At 38.7% G+C, this 21,226-nt stretch overlaps 1 protein-coding gene and 1 long non-coding RNA gene across 3 annotated transcripts in view; one reads left to right on the top strand and one right to left on the bottom strand.

Annotated features, from left to right (window-relative positions):
• The window catches only part of LOC309667197, a 403,215-nt gene that overhangs the window by 2,779 nt on the left and 379,210 nt on the right, over positions 1–21,226 (bottom strand). The window lies entirely within an intron of this gene.
• FIG4 (FIG4 phosphoinositide 5-phosphatase) overlaps positions 1–21,226 on the top strand; it is a 136,656-nt gene that overhangs the window by 21,947 nt on the left and 93,483 nt on the right. For both annotated transcript variants that reach the window (XR_014267497.1, XM_082475147.1), the window contains exons 2-4: positions 9,994–10,092; positions 12,135–12,258; positions 18,249–18,405. Coding sequence is in view for 1 of the 2 variants with exons in the window: in XM_082475147.1 (XP_082331273.1) it covers positions 9,994–10,092; positions 12,135–12,258; positions 18,249–18,405 (380 nt within the window). In the remaining variant the exon portion in view is untranslated. The remainder of the gene's footprint in view (positions 1–9,993; positions 10,093–12,134; positions 12,259–18,248; positions 18,406–21,226) is intronic.

The raw sequence follows: 21,226 nt of genomic DNA, 5'->3' as shown, positions 1-21,226 counted from the left end.
TTCCATAGAGCAAGGGAGTCTGGAGCCAGTGCTTAGCTCAGGCCAGCGCACGGTCGTGGGAAGCTGGCCAGAATCCTGGTCAGTTTCAATCCGCTTCCTCTGCCTTGTTTCAGGAGTAAGCGAGCATGTGTGTGCTCTTCACAAGTGGAGTCTAGGTTTTTACAGCCCTGCTGTCAGTCCCACTGGTTTTCAAACCAGTTAAGAGGACTTGTCTTCCTGGTGTCAGACCCCAGGGCTGGGGTGCCCAATATGTGGTTTGAACTGCTCACCCGCTGGGGAGGATACCTCCAAGCCCATGTAACCCCCCTCCTCTTCTGTGTCCCCTCCCAGGGGCCCAGGCCCCAAACTGATTGCTTCTCTTCCCTTCCTACTCGACACCATGTGCTCATTCTTAGAGTCTTGGCTGTGTAAGAGTCTTTCTGCCAGTCTCCAGTTTGTTTTCAGTGAGAATTGTTCCACATATAGATATATTTTTGGTGTGTTCATGGGGAGAGGTGAGCTCTGCATCCTCCTATTCTGCCATCTTGGTCTCCTTCCTGTTTGATTTTTTTTAAAGTTTGCTAGAATTTACTACTGAAAGCATTTGGACTTGGAGTTGCTTTGTTGGGCAAATTTTGATAATGAATCATTTTTTATAGTAGGTATAGGGCTATGCAGAGTTTCAGTGGGTCTTGAATCACTTCTGATAAGTTGTGTTTTTCAGTAAAATTTTCCATTTCATCTTAGTTGTTGAATTTACTGGCATCAAGTTGTTCATAATATTCCCTTATTAACCTTTTGATCTCTATAGGATTTGTAGTGAAGCTCCTTCTTTCATTCCTGACATTGGTGTTTTGTGTTCTTTATCATTTTTTTGGATCCACCTTGCTAGGCATTTATCAATTTTATTACCCTTTTGAAAGAACCAACTTCTGACTTGGTTAATTTCTCTATTGTTTGTTTTCTGTTTAATCAATTTTTGCTCTTAGGCTTATGGATAAGCCTCTTCCTCTTATAGATTTTGGGTTAATCAGTTCATTTGTTTTAGCTTCATAAGGTACAAATTTAGATCATTGACTTAATTTTTTTTTTCTAATATAAAGCATTTAAAACTATAAATCTAAGTAAAAAAATAGTCAAAAGACTATGGAAGAAGTATTAGTAGCCTGAACAATAGATAAAGCAGTATATCCTTATATACAAATTTTTTTTTTTTTATAAAACAATCTGAAAAATAAAACACCTGACAAAAAAGGACAAGGACCTGAATAGGTGATTTGCCAAAAATGTATGAATATGAAATGATGTTCAACTTGCTACTAATTAAAGCAATAATGTGAAAATAGATTCCCATTTTTCACTTGTCAGCATGGCAAAGATTGGAAAGATTGACCAAAGTCATTGTCGACAAGTGTATGAAAAAAATGGGCATTCTTGTTTTGGTTGGTGGGGAGGGTATTAATTGGTTGTGAAGGAGTTAGGGGACACATTGAGGAACAAAAGAGACAGTGAGCAAGATAGTGTGCCTCTTGTACTGAGCCTTCGTTTAGAAGGGTAATTCGGTAGAATTGCCCGGAGGTGAGGTTCATGTTGGCATTGTCACCTTGTGTTTAGAGGTGGATTTTGAGGACTGTTTGGAGAGGAAAGGGAGATGGGTTGCTAGATAGCGTGCAGGAGATACAGTTCTGGCCTTGGGAAGTTTCTGCTTCCTCCAAAGCTTTACCTGTTCTCTCTGGCACTCAGCACCTTCATGTTGTCCTTTGGCTCATGTGACCCAGGCCTACAGATAAACTAAGGCCAGATCCAGCCCTGATGCTCATACACCCCAGTGCAACCAGGAGTTGCCCACAGGTGATTTAGCAATCTGAAGTTATCCTGGAAAAAAACCTGCAGTTTACCTTAGATGATTTCCAGTTTCTAGCCCTTAATCCATGATGCTCTAGGGGTCTTATCATTGCAATAAGTGACCATTTCATAACAAAGAAATGAACACATAGAAGTTAACTTTAAAATTGGTAGCTGAACAGAACTGTGGCAGATTTTTGTGTCTGCATGATTTTTGTGTCTGCATGTGTTTTGTGGGAGTGAAGCTGTTAAGATAATTTTTACTTTTGCTAGCTCAGAATTGTTAGTGTGTATGTATGTATCTTTGTGTTTATTTAACTCCTGCCTCGTTCTAAAAAGATTTAAGGAAGCTTCTCCCTCCTCCCCACCCCATCACACGAAATAGAATAAAATAAGTAAGAACCACTTCATGAGGAATGTACCTTATTTAATTAGCCCTTGATATTAGTCTTGATTTGGGAATTAGGGGATAGGAGAGGACAGCATAGGATGTGGTTCACTAAGGGACTGTGGAACTAGGAACCAAATGATATAAATTGGAGAGAGAATCATGGTGATGATAGCAGATTTAGAAGATGTGGTTGGAGGTGACAAAGTTTCCACTTGTTTCTAGAGGTGATTTGACACTTGCCCATCAGTAAAGCCCTGAAGCTGTGAAGAGTGTGAACTTGGCGACATCCCTCTCTGAGTATCAGAGGCTCCTTTCTCTTTCTGGGCTGTGTTACCCGTTGTGGGATTGCTGGAATCAGAGAGGTGGCAGGCCTGCAAAACTGTTAAAGATTGTGAGAAGTAACTTCGTGATGATCTTTAAAAATAATACCTTTATTCTGAAAGTTCAAGTGAAGTTTAGCATTAATAGAAGCTGTCAGACAACCTAAAATGTCTCCTCTTTCAAGGAGGCTGATTTTTCTTCCCTCAGCTGAAAAGTGAGTGATTAATTAGCCTGTCATTATCAAAGGAGATGATAATGTTAGTAGATACCGAATTTCCTGTTAAGTGGATTACCTATTGTATTCCATTTGGAGTTCAGGTATATATTTTAGAAAGACATTCATCTTTAAACCAAGTCACCACTGTTAAAGCTACATATTGAAATCTTAAGCTTTTTCTTGATACTTAACTTTCAGAAGAGAGCCAGGTCAGATCATCTTCTATCTTAATAGGCATTTTAAGGTAGCTTTTTTTGGTATCCTAATTTTCCACCCCAGTTCTTGCCAAACCGCCACCCCCCAACGAATCTACTAACATACACAGATGTTCTCCCCCGTGGAGTCGATTCTCCTCATCCGCGTGTATGCATGCATTCAGGCAGTCTAGCTGATGCGTGCCTGATCTATGGAAGTCTTGTACACTCCAATTATTGCTCCCTTTTCCTTCCCGGTTGCTTTTGGGCATTTTATTTACCTCCTTTTTCACCTTCACCATTTGAACTTCAGACTGCCAGTACTTGAGATGACCTTTCCTTCTTCCTACAATCTCGAGTTATTACTAAGAACTTACAATGAATTTAACCCCAACTTTCCAGATATGTAAGTCTCTTCTCGGCACATTCACGCATGTTAGGTATTCTTACTGGCTTCATCTTCTTGAAGCAGTGGCTCAAATCTGGACTGGTTGCTCCCAAGGCCTCCAGCACAGCCGCCATCCTGGATCTCCCTAGACCATCATTCAGCAACCTCTCTTGTGATGATCTCCTGACTTTCCCAGAGCCTGTATTTTTTTCTTTCTTGATTTATGCTCTCATTTTGGTGGAGCACCTCCTTCAGTTGCTTCATGAGAAAGTGAAACTGTGTAACTCAGATTGGGACTTGAACCCACAGGCCGGGACTCGAATCCAGACAAAACCCAGGTTGGGACTTGAACCCACAGTCTTTTAACTGAGATCACACCCTGGTCTCAGGACTTAATGAAGCTCAGGTTCTTGATGTCTCATCGCAGAAAGAATTCAGGGAGAGACAGGTTGATAGGTAAGAAGTGGATTTATTTAGAGGGAAACACACTCCACAGACAGAGTGTGCGCCATCTCAGAAGGCAAGAGAGGCACCAGGGTACAGGGTTGTCAGTTTAGGGGTGGATAATTTCATAGGCTAATGGGTAGGAGGAGTGTTCCAGCTATTTTGAGGAAGGGGTGGGGATTTCCAGGAATTGGGCCACCGCCCACTTTTTGACCTTTATGGTCTTGGAACTGTCATGGTGCTTGTGGGTGTGTCATTTAGCTTGCTGATGTGTTACAATGCACGTATACTGAGGCTCAAGTCTAGTGGAAGTCGACTCATCTGCCATCCTGGACCTATTTGGTTCTAATCAGTTTATGTCATGTCCTCGAGCTATGTCATTCTTTTAAAGGTTGTGCTCTACCCCCTTCCCTCCTGTTTCAAAAGGGTTCATGGACAGGAATTTTTTTGAGCCCATACATTTCTGAAAATGTCCTTATCCTACCCTCAGGTTTGATTGATAGGTTTAATATTGAATTAAAGATTGAAATTAATTTTCCCTTAAAAATTTGAAGGCATTATGTCCCTGTCTTCCACCTTCAGTGTTGCTGTGGAGACTTTCTAGTGTTCATTCATTCATTCATTTATTTATTTATTTATGGCTGCGTTGGGTCTTTGTTGCTGCGTGCGGGCTTTCTCTAGTTGTGGTGAGTGGGGGCTACTCTTCATTGCAGTGCACAGGCTTATTGCGGTGGCTTCTCTTGTTGCAGAGCATGGGCTCTAGGCGTGCGGGCTTCAGTAATGTGGCACGTGGGCTCAGCAGTTGTGCCTCGCAGGCTCAGTAGTTGTGGCGCACGGGCTTATTTGCTCCACGGCATGTGGGATCTTCCTGGACCAGGGCTCGAACCCGTGTCTCCTGCATTGGCAGGCGGATTCTTAACCACTGAGCCACCAGGGAAGTCCCAGAGTTGCACTATTCTTGATCTTTAGTTTGAAGCCTTTTTTTTTCCTCTTTAGAAGCTGTGCTAGCTCCTTTTTAGCTTCAGTTTTCCGAAATTTTACACTCCTACCTCCAGAGATAAAAGATGCCACAAATTTCCGTGCCTTTGGAGATTCTGTAGTATAAATTGGACTGCTTCTTGACTCCCCACTGCTTTCTTGGGCATGCTTTTCAGTTTCAAATGATTTTTTTGCTGCTACTTCACTCTTTCTCTTGCCCTTGGGGCTTATGTCTAAAAAAAATGACCGTAAAAAACTATCATGATTTTTGTAACATTTCTGGGAGGAACAGAGGTGTTCAGTCCTCTGTCTTTACCCGGGAAGCTACCCATTTGCTCTCCACCCAGCTCTGCTGTGGATTTTGCCCCTGCTTCACGGGGACTGCCCCTTGCCCCTGGAACAGCCACTCACAAGCTCCTATTGTCAGACCCCCTGGACGCTTCTCTGTCCTCATCTTTCTTGACCTCTCAGCAGCATTTGATGTGGCAGTGACCGCTCCCTTCTTTTCCAAATCATGTCCTTCCTTTGCTTTGATGACTCTAGCTGTCCTGGGGTTTTTTCCAATCAGTGGTCCTTCCTCTCAGTCTTCCCAGCAGGTTCCTTCTCCATATTCAGCCTCTAAATAATTTTATTTAGATTGCCTCAGGTTAGGGGTGTTTTTGTTTGTTTTTTTGGTTTTTTTTTTTTTTTTTTTTTTGGCTACTTCACTTTAAATGCAGTTTATGTGCTGATGACACCCTCTGAAATCTCTCCTCTAAGCTCCAGACTCAGTTCCCACTTGATCCCTTTGGGAATGTTGTAAACAGAAATCTTGTTTTTCCTTCAAACCTGCTTCTTCTCCAGTCAAGCCTACATCCGTAAATGGCACCACCATGTAGCTAGTTGCTCATCAAGCAAAAGTAATTGGATTGATTACTCCTTCTTTTCCAGTTTAATCCATTAGCAAGTTCTATGCCCAAAATCTATCTTCAATTTATCTTTGTCCTTAGGTGTCTAGCCCAGTGCCTGGCGCATATGAGACATTCACTGGTAAATGGCCAAGTGAATGATGTCAATAGGGAACCAGGAAAATTGGTGTTAAAAATGTGAACCTTTAAAAATGTTCTGAAAGACAGTCTTTGAAAGTAAAGGCAGAGAGACTGTTCTAGTTTAAAAGACATTTTTAAAAAAAGACCTGGGACTTCCCTGGTGGCGCAGTGGTTAAGAATCCGCCTGCCGATACAGGGGACACGGGTTTGAGCCCTGGTCCGGGAAGATCCCACATGCCACGGAGCAACTAAGCCCGTGCGCCACAGCTACTGAGCCTGCACTCTAGAGCCTGCGAGCCACAATTACTGAGCCTGAGAGCCACAACTGCTGAAGCCCGTGTGCTAGAGCCTGTGCTCCGCAACAGGAGAAGCCACCGCAATGAGAAGCCCACGCACCGCAACAAAGAGTAGCCCCCGCTCGGCGCAACTAGAGAAAGCCTGCACGCAGCAACAAAGACCCAACGCAGCCAAAAATAAAATAAATAAATAAATAAGACCTGGTAACCAGATGCAATGCAGGATCCTTGATTGAATTCCGTTTTGTTTTTTGTTTTTTAAGCCAGCTATTTGGGGAAATCTGATGGATTGTATATAGGTAATATTGTATCAGTGGTGTTATGATTATGTGGGAGTATGTCCTTGTTTTTAGGAAATACAAGTTGAGGTTTTTAGGGATGGTGTATTATGATACCTGCAACTGGTTTTTCACGTGGTTCAGAAGGAAAAAAGCTTATCTCAAGAAGGAAGGAGGGAGAAAACAAATGTAGCAAAACATTAACAATTGGTGCATCTAGGTGAGTGGTATATGGGTTTTCATTGTACTATTCTGTTCATTTTACTGTGGGTTTGAAAATCTTCAAAATAAAAAAATTAGAAAAAGTCAGCAGTGGAGAAGAATTTAAGGAAAAGATATTTCAGGGCAATTTTTAAGCCCCCAAATGCTGAAATTCATTTTGAAGCATAATATTAAATATAATAAAGCCTAAGTATATACATAATTATAGAGCTGATTTATTTAACAAGATGGAAATAAAACCAAGTAGAAATAAGGCCTTTCTGGAAAAGTTACTTCTTAAAAATTTGGTGTGAAGGTCGATGGTGAACCGCCCACCAGAGGGCAGTGCAGGAGAGTGATTCTGTGCACAGCTGAGAGCTCTGGTTTTCTTTCTCACTCAACTGGATCCACAAGAGGTCGCTCCTCTCGGCACAAAACATTTTCAAGATTCTTAGACCACTTTAATAGAGAATGTGGTGCGTTAATGTTGTCCCAGAGGTCCCTTGTCACGATGCTATATATACGCTCAAGTTCTGACCACCCCTTTGAGTTACTCATTGCTGAGTTCTTCCACGTGTAGGCACGATGCATGTGTTAATAAACTGTTTTTTTCTCCTTAAAAAAAAAAAAAAAAGAGAATGTGGATAGTTGTACTGCTTTCCGTTTCTTTCTCCCCACTCCGATCTGCTTCTGAATTCTTTGGATTTTTGCCTTGGCCCCTCTGCTTCGTGGAGTAGACTTCATGCAAGGGTCTGGATAAGAGGGGTGTAGATCTGCCCTCCTGTGTGTGCTCCAAAGGCCAATAGTGCATTTGCCCACTTGCATCCCAGGATTTATATCTGTCTTTTTATTACAAACTGCCAAATCATAGTCCTACTACAGTTCATCTTTAGATTCCCTAGGATCTATTGAAATTCTAGGAATTTCACTCAGGGATTTTCCCTCTCTTAAAGCTGTGATGTGCCTCCTTTTACTGAGTGGTTGACTTAAAAGGGCTGCCTTTCTGTGTAGGTAACCAAACAAGATGGGTTAGTATAAATGTTGTAGAAAGCTACCCAGCAGATTAAATGATTAGTCCGTGGTGAGTGGACTAATTTACCCAGTGCCTGTGGAACCAGATTGTGCTACTAGACTAGAATTAAAAACCACAGGGGTTAGGGGGTTAGCCCCAGACTCCTGAGCTGCTTATATTTAGGTGAAGGGGGCAGACCTGCCCCAAACAAATTTGGACAAGGTGCCCAGAGGAAGTGCTAAATTCAGATATAAGCAAAAGTTCTTTGGCGGGGGCAGGAGGAGGGGGTGGGTGTCATGTGCCCTATCTTGGCTCAGTACATCAGGTCCTGTCTAGAGGTCCTTCAAGGCCACACTCAGCATCAGGACAACACCAGCCTCTCCGGCTAGCTTGCTCTGACCCTCCCCAAATGAGTGAAGTGCCCTTCCTGTGTTGTCATCACGTCCAGTTCAGACGTCTATTCAGGGTTGTGAATTTGCATGTTCATCTCTCCTGAGGACAAAGACTGGTTACTAATAGATCTGTGCATTTTCCCACTCTGGCTCCATTCCGGTCTTGCATATGCTTTTTTCCCCTCTGGGGTATCTCTTTTTTCCTCTTTTTTGGGGATCTTTTTCTCAAATACAATGGCATAGACTTGCTGACATCTTAAAAAGTAAAGCAAAGAAAAGGAAGTAACACTCATTGAGTGCCTTCTTTGTGTTGAACACTATTCACTGTGTTAGGTGTTTTATGAGCATCTTCTCCTTTAATCTTGTTCCTCTAACAAACTCGCCAAGCTTCTTCCCCTTTCAGGTCTTTGCACTTGCTATTTCCTTTCCTGGGAACTGTTTTTCCTCAAGTCCTCAAGAAGGTGGCTCCCTTTCCTGCTAACAAACATGTATAGTTTACAAACCATTCTTCTGAGGTTGATTTTTATTAGGCTGGTGACCCTGCTCTCCTCTCAGGGGTGGGTAGGGTCTCAGGGAGGAATTCACTGAGGTCAGCCCGAGAACGTTGGACTTCCTCCCTCTCGCTGTGTGCTTGCCCTTCTAGCTGCTTCCCCAGTGCATCCTGGTCACTGGATGTCTCGAATTAGTTTACTAATTTTTATTATAATTGCTTTATTTCTACCTCATGATAATTGGTACCGTCATCCAGACTCTACCTCTCCCTAGGAGATGAGGGATTCAGTATTTTGGTTAGCTTTCCCCTTAAGTCTGGGCTAAGCCATCATCTTTTAACATAGAGTTTTGTTCTTTATAATGTGGAAGTCTAGGTGAGATCTTTATAAACAGATATATACTTAATAATTTAAAAATCCATCTATTTCTACAGATTTAGCATTAAAACAATATAACCAAGTGCTTATATTCTGTTTTACATATCTTATGTTATAAATTCTTACTTTAAAAAATCTTCCCCATCCTTTGAGGCTCAATTCAAGTCTTAACTCCTCTGACATTTTCTGCATCTGTAGTACCCAACATTAATCTTTCCTGCTCTGAGATCCTGTGGTCTACATACTTCAGTTTGGCCATTAATCTAGAGAATCTTATTTGTTATTTAATTGCTTTGTGTATCTGTATCTTATGTGACCTATGAGACAGTTAGATGCCAGTTGATGGTGGCAATGTGTTCTCAATTTTTGCAGTGTTGAAAAAGTGTCACTTCAAAGGACTTTTTTGAAGCAAAATATCTTTAAATAATTTATTTTTCCTAGTGGAGTTTTACTTATTTTCTTAAACACAATTCAAAACTTACTCATCTGGTTTAGGTTTTCTTAAAAGCATTTTCTTTGAATGTAGAATGATTATTTTTCTGTATTTTTACACACACTCCAAGGAAGTGTGTCAGAAAAGAAGGAATACTAATTATTTCCTATAGCTTATCTATAAAAAGCCATTTGGGAAAGTACACTCATTTTAATCTTTTATAGGACTTAGGGGTGGATTTTTATAGTTGTTATACTAAAGTCATTTTTAGTCTTCTACAGAAAATTTGTAAAGATTTATTTGATTAAAATGTCAATATTTGATATTGATTTATATCAATTAGCTATAATTGTCTAAGCATTCCTAATTATATGTTGAGCTTTCTAATTCTTACCAGAGCTGCTGCTTCCTGGTAAAGTTGAAACATCAGTCTCCAATCAGTTAGGTTAATCTCTGTATAATATAATTAAATTCATCTGACCTGGTTACTGGGTACATTTTAAATATCAGACTGATGCTTATCATGACACCACTACGAATATTTCAATTTTAAAGTTGACCTTTTAGAATCAGCCTTTCTTTAATCTGCCAGATATACTTAACAGAAATATTTCTTTTAAAAAGTAACCTGACTTTACTGTATTTAATTTAAAAAACTGAAGTGACTATAAAATGTGTACAAGGCAAACTGCCTTAAAAAACTAATGACATTTCTTTTTATTTATAGAGATACTTTCTAGTTGGGAGCAATCATGCAGAAACAAAATATCGTGTTTTGAAAATTGATAGAACAGAACCAAAAGATTTGGTAATAATTGATGATAGGGTAAGTATCTTGAAAACCTGAATACAAACAGAAACTTTCGTACTTGTTGTTTACAGGATATGAAATATCCTTACAGCTTCTAGTGATATATACTTTTTTTTATCATACATCTAAAAATTACAATTTTTCATGGTTGGCTAGAATTTGAATCTCTTATCTGGTTTCTAGAAATTACTGATGTCAGAAAGTATGCCAGAATTACACTTTGTCCCTCATTTTGATTTGTTTTACAAAGCAAACTCTTTGGATAAGATAATGAATATATTTTCTTAAAGGGGTGCCATTTTAAGGATTCAGTATAACTCTTAATATTTCATCCACCAAAGAGAGATTATTTATTACTCTGCTTTAATATGAAGCTACTTGAAGTCACAAAGGACTGGTAGAGTCTCTTCTGATCACTTGCTGGAGAAATGTTAAGCTATTCTTATCCAGATGTTATATTATCCAGAGTTGGAAATACAGACTTAATTCAGGTGGCACAAAAATATGAGACTTTTAGTCAAAAGAGAAATACAATAAGGTGGAATTGAACAGTTAATTTTAACTCTCAAATGAGAGCACCTAACTAACCCTTTGTATGGAGGTTCCTGTCTGTGAATATTTCTGAATCCATGTAGATTCCTGGTTTTTCAAATATGTTAGTAGCTACAGTTTGGAAGCCATTTTACATAAGCTCTTTGCAAAGCTATTTTCTATGTTATAATAATTTTAGATAAATTGTATTTTGTGACTTCCTGTACTCCTGGGCGTCGTGGTTCCTATCCCATCCCCAACACACGCACCATCTGGGAGTTTTTATTAATATAATGTAATGATTCTTGGCTTTCTTTGGGGGTAGGAGTGGTTGATCAGGGATCTCTGAGAACCTGAGGAAAGCTATGGGCCTTCTCATAAAAATGCACATATGCACGTTTAACCAAAACTTTGCATACAATTTTAAGGGGTTTATAGATTTCTTGAAACTTGTCTGTGGATACCTTAAATCTCTGAATCTCTGTCCAGAAGATAAGGTTTTTTTTGTTTTTTGTTTTTTTTTTAAGAAGGAATAGGAAAATTTTATTCAAGCCAAATTTGAGGATTATAACCCAGGAAGACCATTTCAGGATGCTCTGAGAACCTTTCCACCCTTTAGAAGTCAGGACACAGTGTATATAAGTTTTTTGAGACAGAGGGCTGTACATTAAGTGGCGTATTATTGACAGCTTACATAATCCAGTTTTTTTTTTTTTTTAAACATCTTCATTGAAGTATAATTGCCTCACAATGGTGTGTTAGCTTCTGCTCTAGAAGATAAGGTTTTGATACACCTTTTTAGTACAGCAGCCTGGGAGCCAGGAACCACCCTTAACTGCTAACGTTAAAGAATTTGTTGGCTTTAATAAAAAGAAACGAAATTGAGTTATTTGTAGTGAGGTGGATAGACATAGAGACTGTCATACAGAGTGAGGTCAGTCAGAAAGAGAAAAACAAATACCGTATGCTAACACATATATATATGGAATCTAAAAAAAAAAAAAAACGGTTCTGAAGAACCTAGGGGCAGGACAGGAATAAAGACGCAGAGGTAGAGAATGGACTTGAGGACACGGGGAGGGGGAAGGGTAAGCTGGGACGAAGTGAGAGAGTGGCATGGACATATATACACTACCAAATATAAAACAGATAGCTAGTGGGAAGCAGCTGCATAGCACAGGGAGATCAGCTCGGTGCTTTGTGACCACCTAGAGGGGTGGGACAGGGAGGATGGGACGGAGATGCAAGAGGGAGGAGATATGGGGATATATGTATATGTATAGCTGATTCACTTTGTTATAATGCAGAAACTAACACACCGTTGTAAAACAATTATACTCCAATAAAGATGTTAAAAAAAATTTGTTGGCTTTTTAAAATTGTAGCTTAATCCTGCACTATTATATATACTTCTCTGAAAGAGCTAATGATGTAAAGTTGTAGGCAGTTTCTAATTTTCAGGGGTAAATAAATAATGAACCTAAAAAGCGAGCACAACCTTACAGATTAAATTTGCTTATTTCTAGCATGTATATACTCAGCAAGAAGTGCGAGAACTTCTTGGCCGCTTGGATCTAGGAAATAGGACAAAGATGGGACAGAAAGGATCATCCGGGTTATTTCGAGCTGTTTCAGCTTTTGGTATTGTAGGTAAGAAACATGCCTCCCTCTTACTACCTCTCTCTTTTTTTTTTTTTTTTTTCCTACATAGACTCCTTGAAGATAGTTTGCAAGGCTTATATTTATATAGGTTTATAAATATGACCCATCCTCTGTGGCTTTGGTTGTTTAAAACTGAATTATCTATCAGCCAAGTATCAAACAGCCTTTATATAGCATCTGCTATGTGCTTAGGACTGTGTCCAGTTTCGTGTAGGATAGGAACAAATGTAGCGATGGTTTGGACCTTTAAGGAGTCTGTCTTGTCAAGGAATGAAAAAGTAAAAATTGGCTTGGATTGTAAACATCAGCTGGAAAAACAGATACAGGTAAAACCAGCTTTTAAGTTAAGAGGAATTTCTCCCAAGGACATGCTACAGTGTAAAGTGTCATAACCCCTTTCTCTGAATGACAACTGCTTTCTTACTCACTGAGAAACTTTGTTCTCTAAAATCACAGACTATCAGAAACTTTGCTCTTTAAAATTGTGTCAGTAAGAGAAAACATGCCCCTCTTGCCTGGATGAGCTAAGTCATTTTGACGCAGAGAAGCAGCCTTGATTGACAACTCATGCAGAGTTTCAGATAAGGGGTTTCTGGACACAGCAGTCTACAGCTCTGCTAACTTTATTGCTTTCAAAGAAATGAGACCACGAGTCTGCTTCACAATCTAGACTTGATGTTTATCTCTTTACATACAGTCTTGCTTTGGTTTGAGTCTCTTCGTTTAAATTTTACCTAATCGTGTCCCCAAATCCTATAATAATGCCTTTATTTATTCATGAACAAATATAGAAATGGCCTTGGCCTTTAAGGAGTCTGTGGTCTGGCTTGTGGGGCATTTGTGAGATGCCCCACAGTTCTTCTGGTGCGTTGTCCTTAGTGGGTCAGTAAATCTGTCTTTGCTCTACCATGGGTTTGTCCCGGGGAGTCTTAAGATGATTGGACTAGGATGGGGGACAAAACCCAGTGCATATGAAAACAACTCCAGGATTGGAATTAAGAGCCCAGCTGTGTAGTCAAAGGTAAATGGTATTGGAGATTACATAAGAGGTAGACTTCTTGGACCTGGCATGACAAGGAAAGATTTCCTGGAGAAGATGAGACTCAGGCTGGACCCTGGAGGAGAAGCAAGATTTGGATGGATGTGGGGAAGGGAGGAGAGAGCTCCAGTAGGGACAGCAGCAGAGGTGCGGGCATGAAGATGCCCATGGGTCCTGGGATGCTGGCAAGTAGTTGGGTGAGGCCAGGTCACTGGGACCTTGGAAGCCAAGCAGAGGGCAGTTGTATCTCAGCTTCCCTGTTGGCAGAGCCTTATTTCGAGTCTTTTTTTTTTTTTTTTTTAACACTTACAAAATTATCTCTCTGCTTCTTAAACCTACTGGACTGTATGCAGTATTGACTGAGTGATTGGTGTCTATAGATATTAACAAAATTAATATGGTCTTGAACTATGCTATATAGTTTCATATTCTCTTATGTTCATTTTTCTGATTAGTGCTTTCTATTTGGTGACCCTATATTTGTTGAGACTTTGATTATGCATATTCCCCTGTATTTGAAGTTCATTTTTCTTGGTGTGCTCTCATAGCCCTTCATGTGTAATCCATTTAGGTGCATTTTGTGCCTTAGGTGGCTGCCAAGGAAGGTTGAGAGTGGTAGGTATGATTGGTTTCTTCTCCATAGGACTGGCCCCTTCTCTGTACATTCTGCTCAGTCTTGACAAATCCCTTGAGGTTTCATGTTTAATGGGTACCTGTTTGTGGGCATGTGCATGTCGGTATATGTCATGTGAGTTCATGTGTTTAAATTCCATACATTCCATGTGTGTTAAATTCCACTTTAAGTGTTACTTATATGTTAAAGAAAAAAAACTTGTAAGTAAAATGTGTCTTAAATACAGTAGGCTTAATTAGTTACTTAATAGGTTAAATTCATTCCTTTAAATGCTGATACTTTATTACAGCTTTTTAAAATGGAAATTTCCTAAAGTGTATGTAATATTGAATGCCTCATTAACCAGGATTAATTATTCAAAACTGAACCTTCCTTGATGATTAAGTATAACGAATTGAAGATCAGTTATTGAACTATGTTTAAAAATAGCTGCCCTTGGCTGTTCTGGAGTTGTATTGGGCAGTTTGCCTTTACACTAAGTGGCCTCTAGATGCTGTACTGTGTTGTTGTAATGGTACTTTCATCATTCTTCATTGTTCTGGGCATATTTGCTTTTAGCAATATTCCTTGCCTCATTTTATTTTATTTTGAATTTTATTTTATTTATTTTTATACAGCAGGTTCTTATTAGTTATCTGTTTTATACATATTAGTGTACATATGTCAATCCCAATCTCCCAATTCCTCCTTGCCTCATTTTAAATCTGTTGATAACTAAGCTTGTAAAACCAAAGCTTTATTTTAATCAATTGATAACCAAGTTTATAACCAGGTACTCATTTTATACACAAGTATTAGTTAATAAACTTTGGGTAAGGGCTGAAGGTGTCTCCATGTTTCTCTTAGGTGGCATCCTCAGGTATTGTGGTAGCAATTTCTCTCACAATTTGAGGCCTCTTTGAGACTGTCCTTGGATGGTGAAGTCACTAAAAGACTAACCTACCAGTAAAGTGACACAGTTATGTACTAAGTAAGCATTTGTTATCTTCAGGGCAATGCACTTTATGTATTCTAGTTCAACCATGTAGATAAAGCTTAGAATTTTTAAGAGTAAATAGGGAGTAAATAAAAGGCTATGATTTGTCTAGTACTGCCTTAGAAATAATGAGGGCTACTGAAATAGCAAAACACAAAATGCTTATCTTTGAAAAATGTATAGTCTGGTTGTCAAAATAATACATGTGTGAAAGGACTAGAATGGTTGTCTTCTGTGACTGAAATATTTTCTCTCAGCTTTTTCAGCATGCCTAATTTGTGAATAGTACTTTGGCTGGGATGTTTTGGACTGTTATCATGGTTAATTTAATTCACAATCTATAAGAATCTAGAGCAGTGCTTCTCATCTATCTGTAGTAAAGGACCAATGTTTTTCCAGAAATGTGTCACAGGCCAACACAGGATCCTACTGTGCATAGCTTGTCTTCAGCTTGGGCCACATGTGACTCCTCACATAAGTTCAGTAATACCCAAACTAGTTTTGCCTGTTCAAGGCAAGTTCGTTGATCATGAACTCAGATGTTTCTAAACCCTTACTTTCAATTCGTTTACTTGTCTTTTCTTGGGCTGGTACCGAAAGCTCAGGGACCATCACTGGTCCCCAGACATGGATTGATCCTGTCCTGTAGCTACCTTGCCCATTTCTGACCTACTCCATTGTTATTTGGCAGCCAGCAGGAGGCTTGGGAAACCACTGGATGGGATCATGAGCATCCCTCACAAAGTTGTTTTATCTGGTCCTGGGGCACTCGGATGGAGTCGGTGGCTGGTGGCCTGTAGTCTTTACTACTCTCAGCTCTGTGACCATCCAGCCCCTTTTGATATATGTCCTTTTTCTGCCTGTGTCACCTGTCAGAAGATACTCTTGTAAGCTGCTAGTACAATGTGTCATTATAGCAGACTAAGTGATGGACTCAGTTGTTCTTTAAAGCAACACCCTTAGAAATAGATTGCAGATCCAAGATATAGGGAAAACAACAATAAAGTGTGAGCCTCAGACTAGTAAGGGAACAGTAGATTTGGTGTTAGAGAGTCACTTTGGTCCCTTGTGGTTTTTGATACTTCTCTGCCAGAGTGCTGTTCTCCCTGAAGGCTTTTAGGATAGTGACTAGCTGACACGGTGACCTCCCAGCAGGATACTGCCCTCTTCCCTGTTGGTGGGCTTGTGGGTCCTCTCCAGCCACCAGAACTCCACACCACTCCATCCTCTCACCCTGTTCTTTTTTATTTACTTTGCTTGGTGTCCAACTCAAATGACACAGCCTTCTCTACTCGGAAAGAGAGAAATCACTTTTGTATGATGACTGTCATCTAGGCATCTGGGAAATACTCAGGGAAATTGGTCTGGAATCAGAAGTACGTAGAATGAAGATGAAAAAACTTGTTCTGGTTTTCAGTATGTTAAAACAATGAATAGGCTGACTCTTGACAGAGGTCTATGCCAAGCTAAAGCCTTTTAACTGTTGGTTATATTTGATAGGAACCTTTTAAAAAGGAGTGACGTTTTCAACTGGTAGTAAAAAGGAAAAAGAAAATAATCTCATAATATGCTGAAAGCATTTTATGCTGGTAGAAAATATTCTTTTATGCAGTATATTTACCTTATCAAAATTATGAAGGGACATGTAGGATGAAATAAATAGAGCTGAAAACATAAAATTCAGTTGGAATGCAGGTTGGGAGAAATTATTATAGAAAGGTTTTTTTTCTATAAAAAATAAATATATAGCAAGAACAAAGGGGAAACTCATTCATCTTGGGAATATTTATTACTTAAAGCCAATTAGATTCTCTTTTTTGGGTGTTTTTATGCTGCTCTCAAGACCCTTAATTTTGTAGGTTTTAGCCTTCTAAAAGGATAACTGCTTCCTAACTTGCTTTTAATGAGATTGACATTAGCTTTTTCTCCTATCTTAAATCCTTTAGCTTTAGTCAGGGAATTTTTAGCTAGTCTCCAAGGGGAGATGGGGAGGAGCGTAAATGAACATTTTTTTAAAATGTGCTTTGTGGATCTCTCAAATATAAGTATTTTTCATGGTTTTAATAGAAGTAGCCTGGTTCATAAAATCCCTGAGGTGTCTTTTATATATTTTGGTTCATTTATGTTAATATGTTCAATTACTAATTTTCTTTTTTGTCAGTTAAGAATAACAAGACACAGACAATGGGTATTTGCCATTTCTAGAGCTACCATTTATAGCACCAAGATCCTAGCTCAGGCTTTATAAAATGTAACACTCAGAGAGAGAGAGAGAAAGAGAGAGCAAGTGAGTACACCCACACATGCACATAAGAAAGTTAGTTTTGAAAAATGGTTACACTATATATAAGATCCTTGGTTGAGTTTTTCTTTCAGTGCTTTGAATATGTTATCCCACAGCCTTCTGGCCTCTACTCTTTCTGATGGGCAGTCAGCTGTAAGTGACCGTATCTGACTCACCCTGTCAGTGAGTGGGGGTGATGGGATCCAGTATTTGTGCTGGGGTAAAGCCTCCACTCTACAAGTAGGACTGGGTAGAAGAAAGGAGCCCCCAATTTCAGATGTGCTTGCCTGGAATAGAGCGTCTGCAGCACAGAGCTGGAAGGAATGGGAAATGCTGGTGGCCTGCACCTCCTGAGCAGAAACCAAGGCTCTAGACTGAGAGCTGGGGAGGGAGGAAGGGGTACTGTCTTTTTTGGCAACACCTGCTGGGAGTAGATATTCTGTCCCACTGAATTGGGAGAAGGGTGTAGAAGGGAAACAAATTATGGTTCATATGTCACAGACTTGCTGTTCTTTCCAAGATCTAGTAGATTTTCTTGAATAAATGTTTCTCCATTTGCTGTATGCCATTAGGAGAATTTCCAGGAACTTTCAATGTTTTGTTTTGTTTTTATAATTTTTACCAGTTGTGGTTGTTTCACTGGGGAGAGGCTCTGCTGAGCTCCTCACGTAACCGGTTCAGAAGTGTTCCCCTCCCTCTCCCCCCAACCAACAAGAGAATTAGTTTTAACTCCCAAAGCAAAAGTTCTGGGAGCCAGAACATTTTTAACCAAGACTGTGTGGTAACTAGTATGTTGCTGAGAACTTAGTGCTACTGAACATTAATACATGTGGTCTTTCTTTAATCAGGTTGTTTAGAGCAACATTTTTAAGTGAGATAAATATTTCTAGAGAATAATTCTAAGACAACCGAAAATTTGTATGGCTGTAAATCATAGAAATAATAAAGTAGGAAATGTGTCAAAAGTCTTTTGCCTTTTAAACATGTATCTAAAAGCATTACTAAGTTTAGGAAATGTATTTATTTTTCTTTTTTTCTTGTGTAGGTTTTGTCAGGTTCTTAGAAGGCTATTATATTGTGTTAATAACCAAAAGGAGGAAGATGGCAGATATTGGAGGTCATGCAATATATAAGATTGAAGATACAAATATGATCTATATACCCAATGATTCTGTACGGATTACTCATCCTGATGAAGCTAGGTATGTACTGGTGGTAACTGCTATTTTTTTACCTGGTAGACCAGTTAGAAAATAAAACATAGTCAAAAGATTATAAATGTTATGTTAAAATGTAAAATACTGGCTCAGAATGCTACAGCTTTTGTTCAAGGGCTATTAAAAACCCTCCATTAAAACAACTGATTTGGGCAAGAATCAACAATGGCTCCTAAAACCATTAGGTGAGAGGTTATTATTGAGGAACAGATATTCGCTCAGTCTCAACATACCATACTCCATAACTATCTTTATTATTTACAAAGAGAAAAAAATGACAGACATACTTACCAAATGATCAAACTTAGCATCACCAATAGTGAGACAAAACTGACATTATTTGCCTCTTAACGTGAAGCAATGGGAAGGACACCCACTACCTGTGTAGTTTTCTTACTAAAAATATTTAACTTGAATCTAAGCATGAGGAAATAATGAGATAAATCCATATTGTGGGACTTTCTGTAAGACACTGGTCTGGACCCTTCAAAAATGTCAATGTCGTGCAACACAGGAAGAGCCAGAGAGTTGTTCTAGAGTTTAGAATAGACATGACAAAGTGCAACACTTGAATTTCTGTTAGATCCTGGATTAAAACATGTGCGTGCATGCTCATGTACATGTACGCGTGCACACACACACACAGCTATAAAGGACTCTACTGGAACGGTTTGTTTATGGACCATATACTAGGGGATATTGGATCAGTATTAAATTTTGGGTGTATAATGATATTGTGGTTACTCAGGAGATTGTCCTTGTTCATAATAGATATATAATAAAATATTTAGGACTGAGGGTTCATCACGTCTGCTACTTACTGTAAATGGTTTAGAAAAATAAAATGTACATGTGTATTTAAAGAGAGAGAATGTATGTGTGTATAAATGTATAACGAGAAATATTCAACAGTGAATTCAGGTGAAGGATATACTGCTGTTTATTACACTATTTTTTCCCCCAATTTTTCTATGGATTTGAAACCTTTAAAGTTTTGGGGGGGAAATTACTGGAACCTTGGGCATGTGGGGAAAGGCTATTAATAAATTAATAAATTGATAGAGAAAAGACTAGAATTGGTTTATTTTAATATTATAAAGGTTAAAATGGAACAAAGTTAGGCATGCTTATAAGTTTTTAGGGAAGGTAACAGTTTAGATTTTAATTACACTCAATACTTTCATAGTGTTGTTCTAGATACATGAACCAGAATTTAAAGGTGGTGTGGCTCTCTTGTTTAAGACCCTCTTAGATAGTGGTTTTCTGGACCTTTGTGACATTGTCTTTGGTGTTTGGAAGCGGAGTAGTTAAAACATAATTTGTTTACACAAGGGTAAGTAGAGTTTACCGGATAGAGTGGATTTTTGTCTTATACTAACTGAAAAAAATTATGTCTCTTGTAGCTTACAGGCAGGCATAGTATGTTGAATAAAAGTGAATCCCAGAGGAATCTAAAAAAATGATACAAATGAACCTATTTACAAGACAGAAATAGACTCACAGACATAAGAAACAAATTTATGGTTACCAGAGGGGAAGGGGGGGCGATAAATTAGGAATTTGGGATTAACAGATACACGCTACTATATATAAAATAGGTAAAAAACAAGGACCTACTGTATAGCACAGGGAACTATATTCAATATCTTGTAGTAACCTATAATGGAAAAGAATCTGAAAGAGTATATGTATACATATGTGTGTGTGTGTATATAAATATAACTGAATCACTTTGCTGTACACTTGAAACATTGTAAATCAACAATACTTCAATACAAAATAAATTAATTTGAAAAAGTGAATCAGATAGGCCAGTGCATGTAAATCCAAGGGATGGGGAAAAATTGAAGAGGTTTATATTATTTATAAGCCTCATCTTTACGATTCTTTAGCTGAGAATGGTAAAACAAATTACGTTCTTCTATATAGTGATATGACTATCTTTAAAGAGTGAACTTATCTTGTGATTAATATTGTATAGTAAATGGAATAATCCAGAATAAGATACAATTATATTAATAGCTTGTTATAGGTGGACTTATACTATTACTGGATAGGTAAACTTTTACCATACTTACAAAACTATGTAATCCAATAATGCATTTAAGTAAAAATGTTTGGTATGATATTAGGAAATAAAGTACTGTAAAACATTTCATACAAAATGATAACTAGAGGTTACCCCTCTAATGTATGGTTGTATCAACATTATAAAATTTGCTAGAGCAATTCACCACGTTAAAATATTGTTGGGAAAAATTACGTTTATCTTAATATATGTAGAAAATATATTTGAGGGAATTCCCTGGCTCTCCGGTGGTTAGGACTCTGCGCTTTCACTGCCGAGGGCACATGTTCGATCCCTGGTCGGGGAACTAAGATCCCGCAAGCCGCACGGCGTGGCCAAAAAATATGTGTGTGTATTTATATTTATATATATATTTTTCATATATATATATTTGACAAATTCAATACCCATTTGTGATCAGTGTCTTTAAAAGGTTGAAATGAATATGAAAAAGTGTTAACATTTATTAATCCTGAGTGGTAGATACATGGATACTTTATTCTGCACGTTTTTTTTCAGTTTAAAAAAACTTTGCAACTTAAAATTATGGTGACCCACAAACATTTGTGCTTGTTTTTGTTCCTCCACTCTCTCCAATCTCAAAGCATATTGTGAAAACAAGAACAGTATTTACTTCTGTCTTGCCCAAAGTCTAAGCACCCTATGTATGTAGGGGCATGACTTTCCCTCTCTGGCATAATCAATGATGAGGAAATGGTCAAACTGAAGTTAAGGGTC

This window comes from Balaenoptera physalus (assembly GCF_965194825.1).
Source record: "Balaenoptera physalus genome assembly, chromosome: 9".
NCBI classification, from domain to species: domain Eukaryota; kingdom Metazoa; phylum Chordata; class Mammalia; order Artiodactyla; family Balaenopteridae; genus Balaenoptera; species Balaenoptera physalus.
The sequence above is the reverse complement of the archived record's forward strand: the minus strand, read 5'-3'. Positions and strand labels throughout refer to the sequence as shown.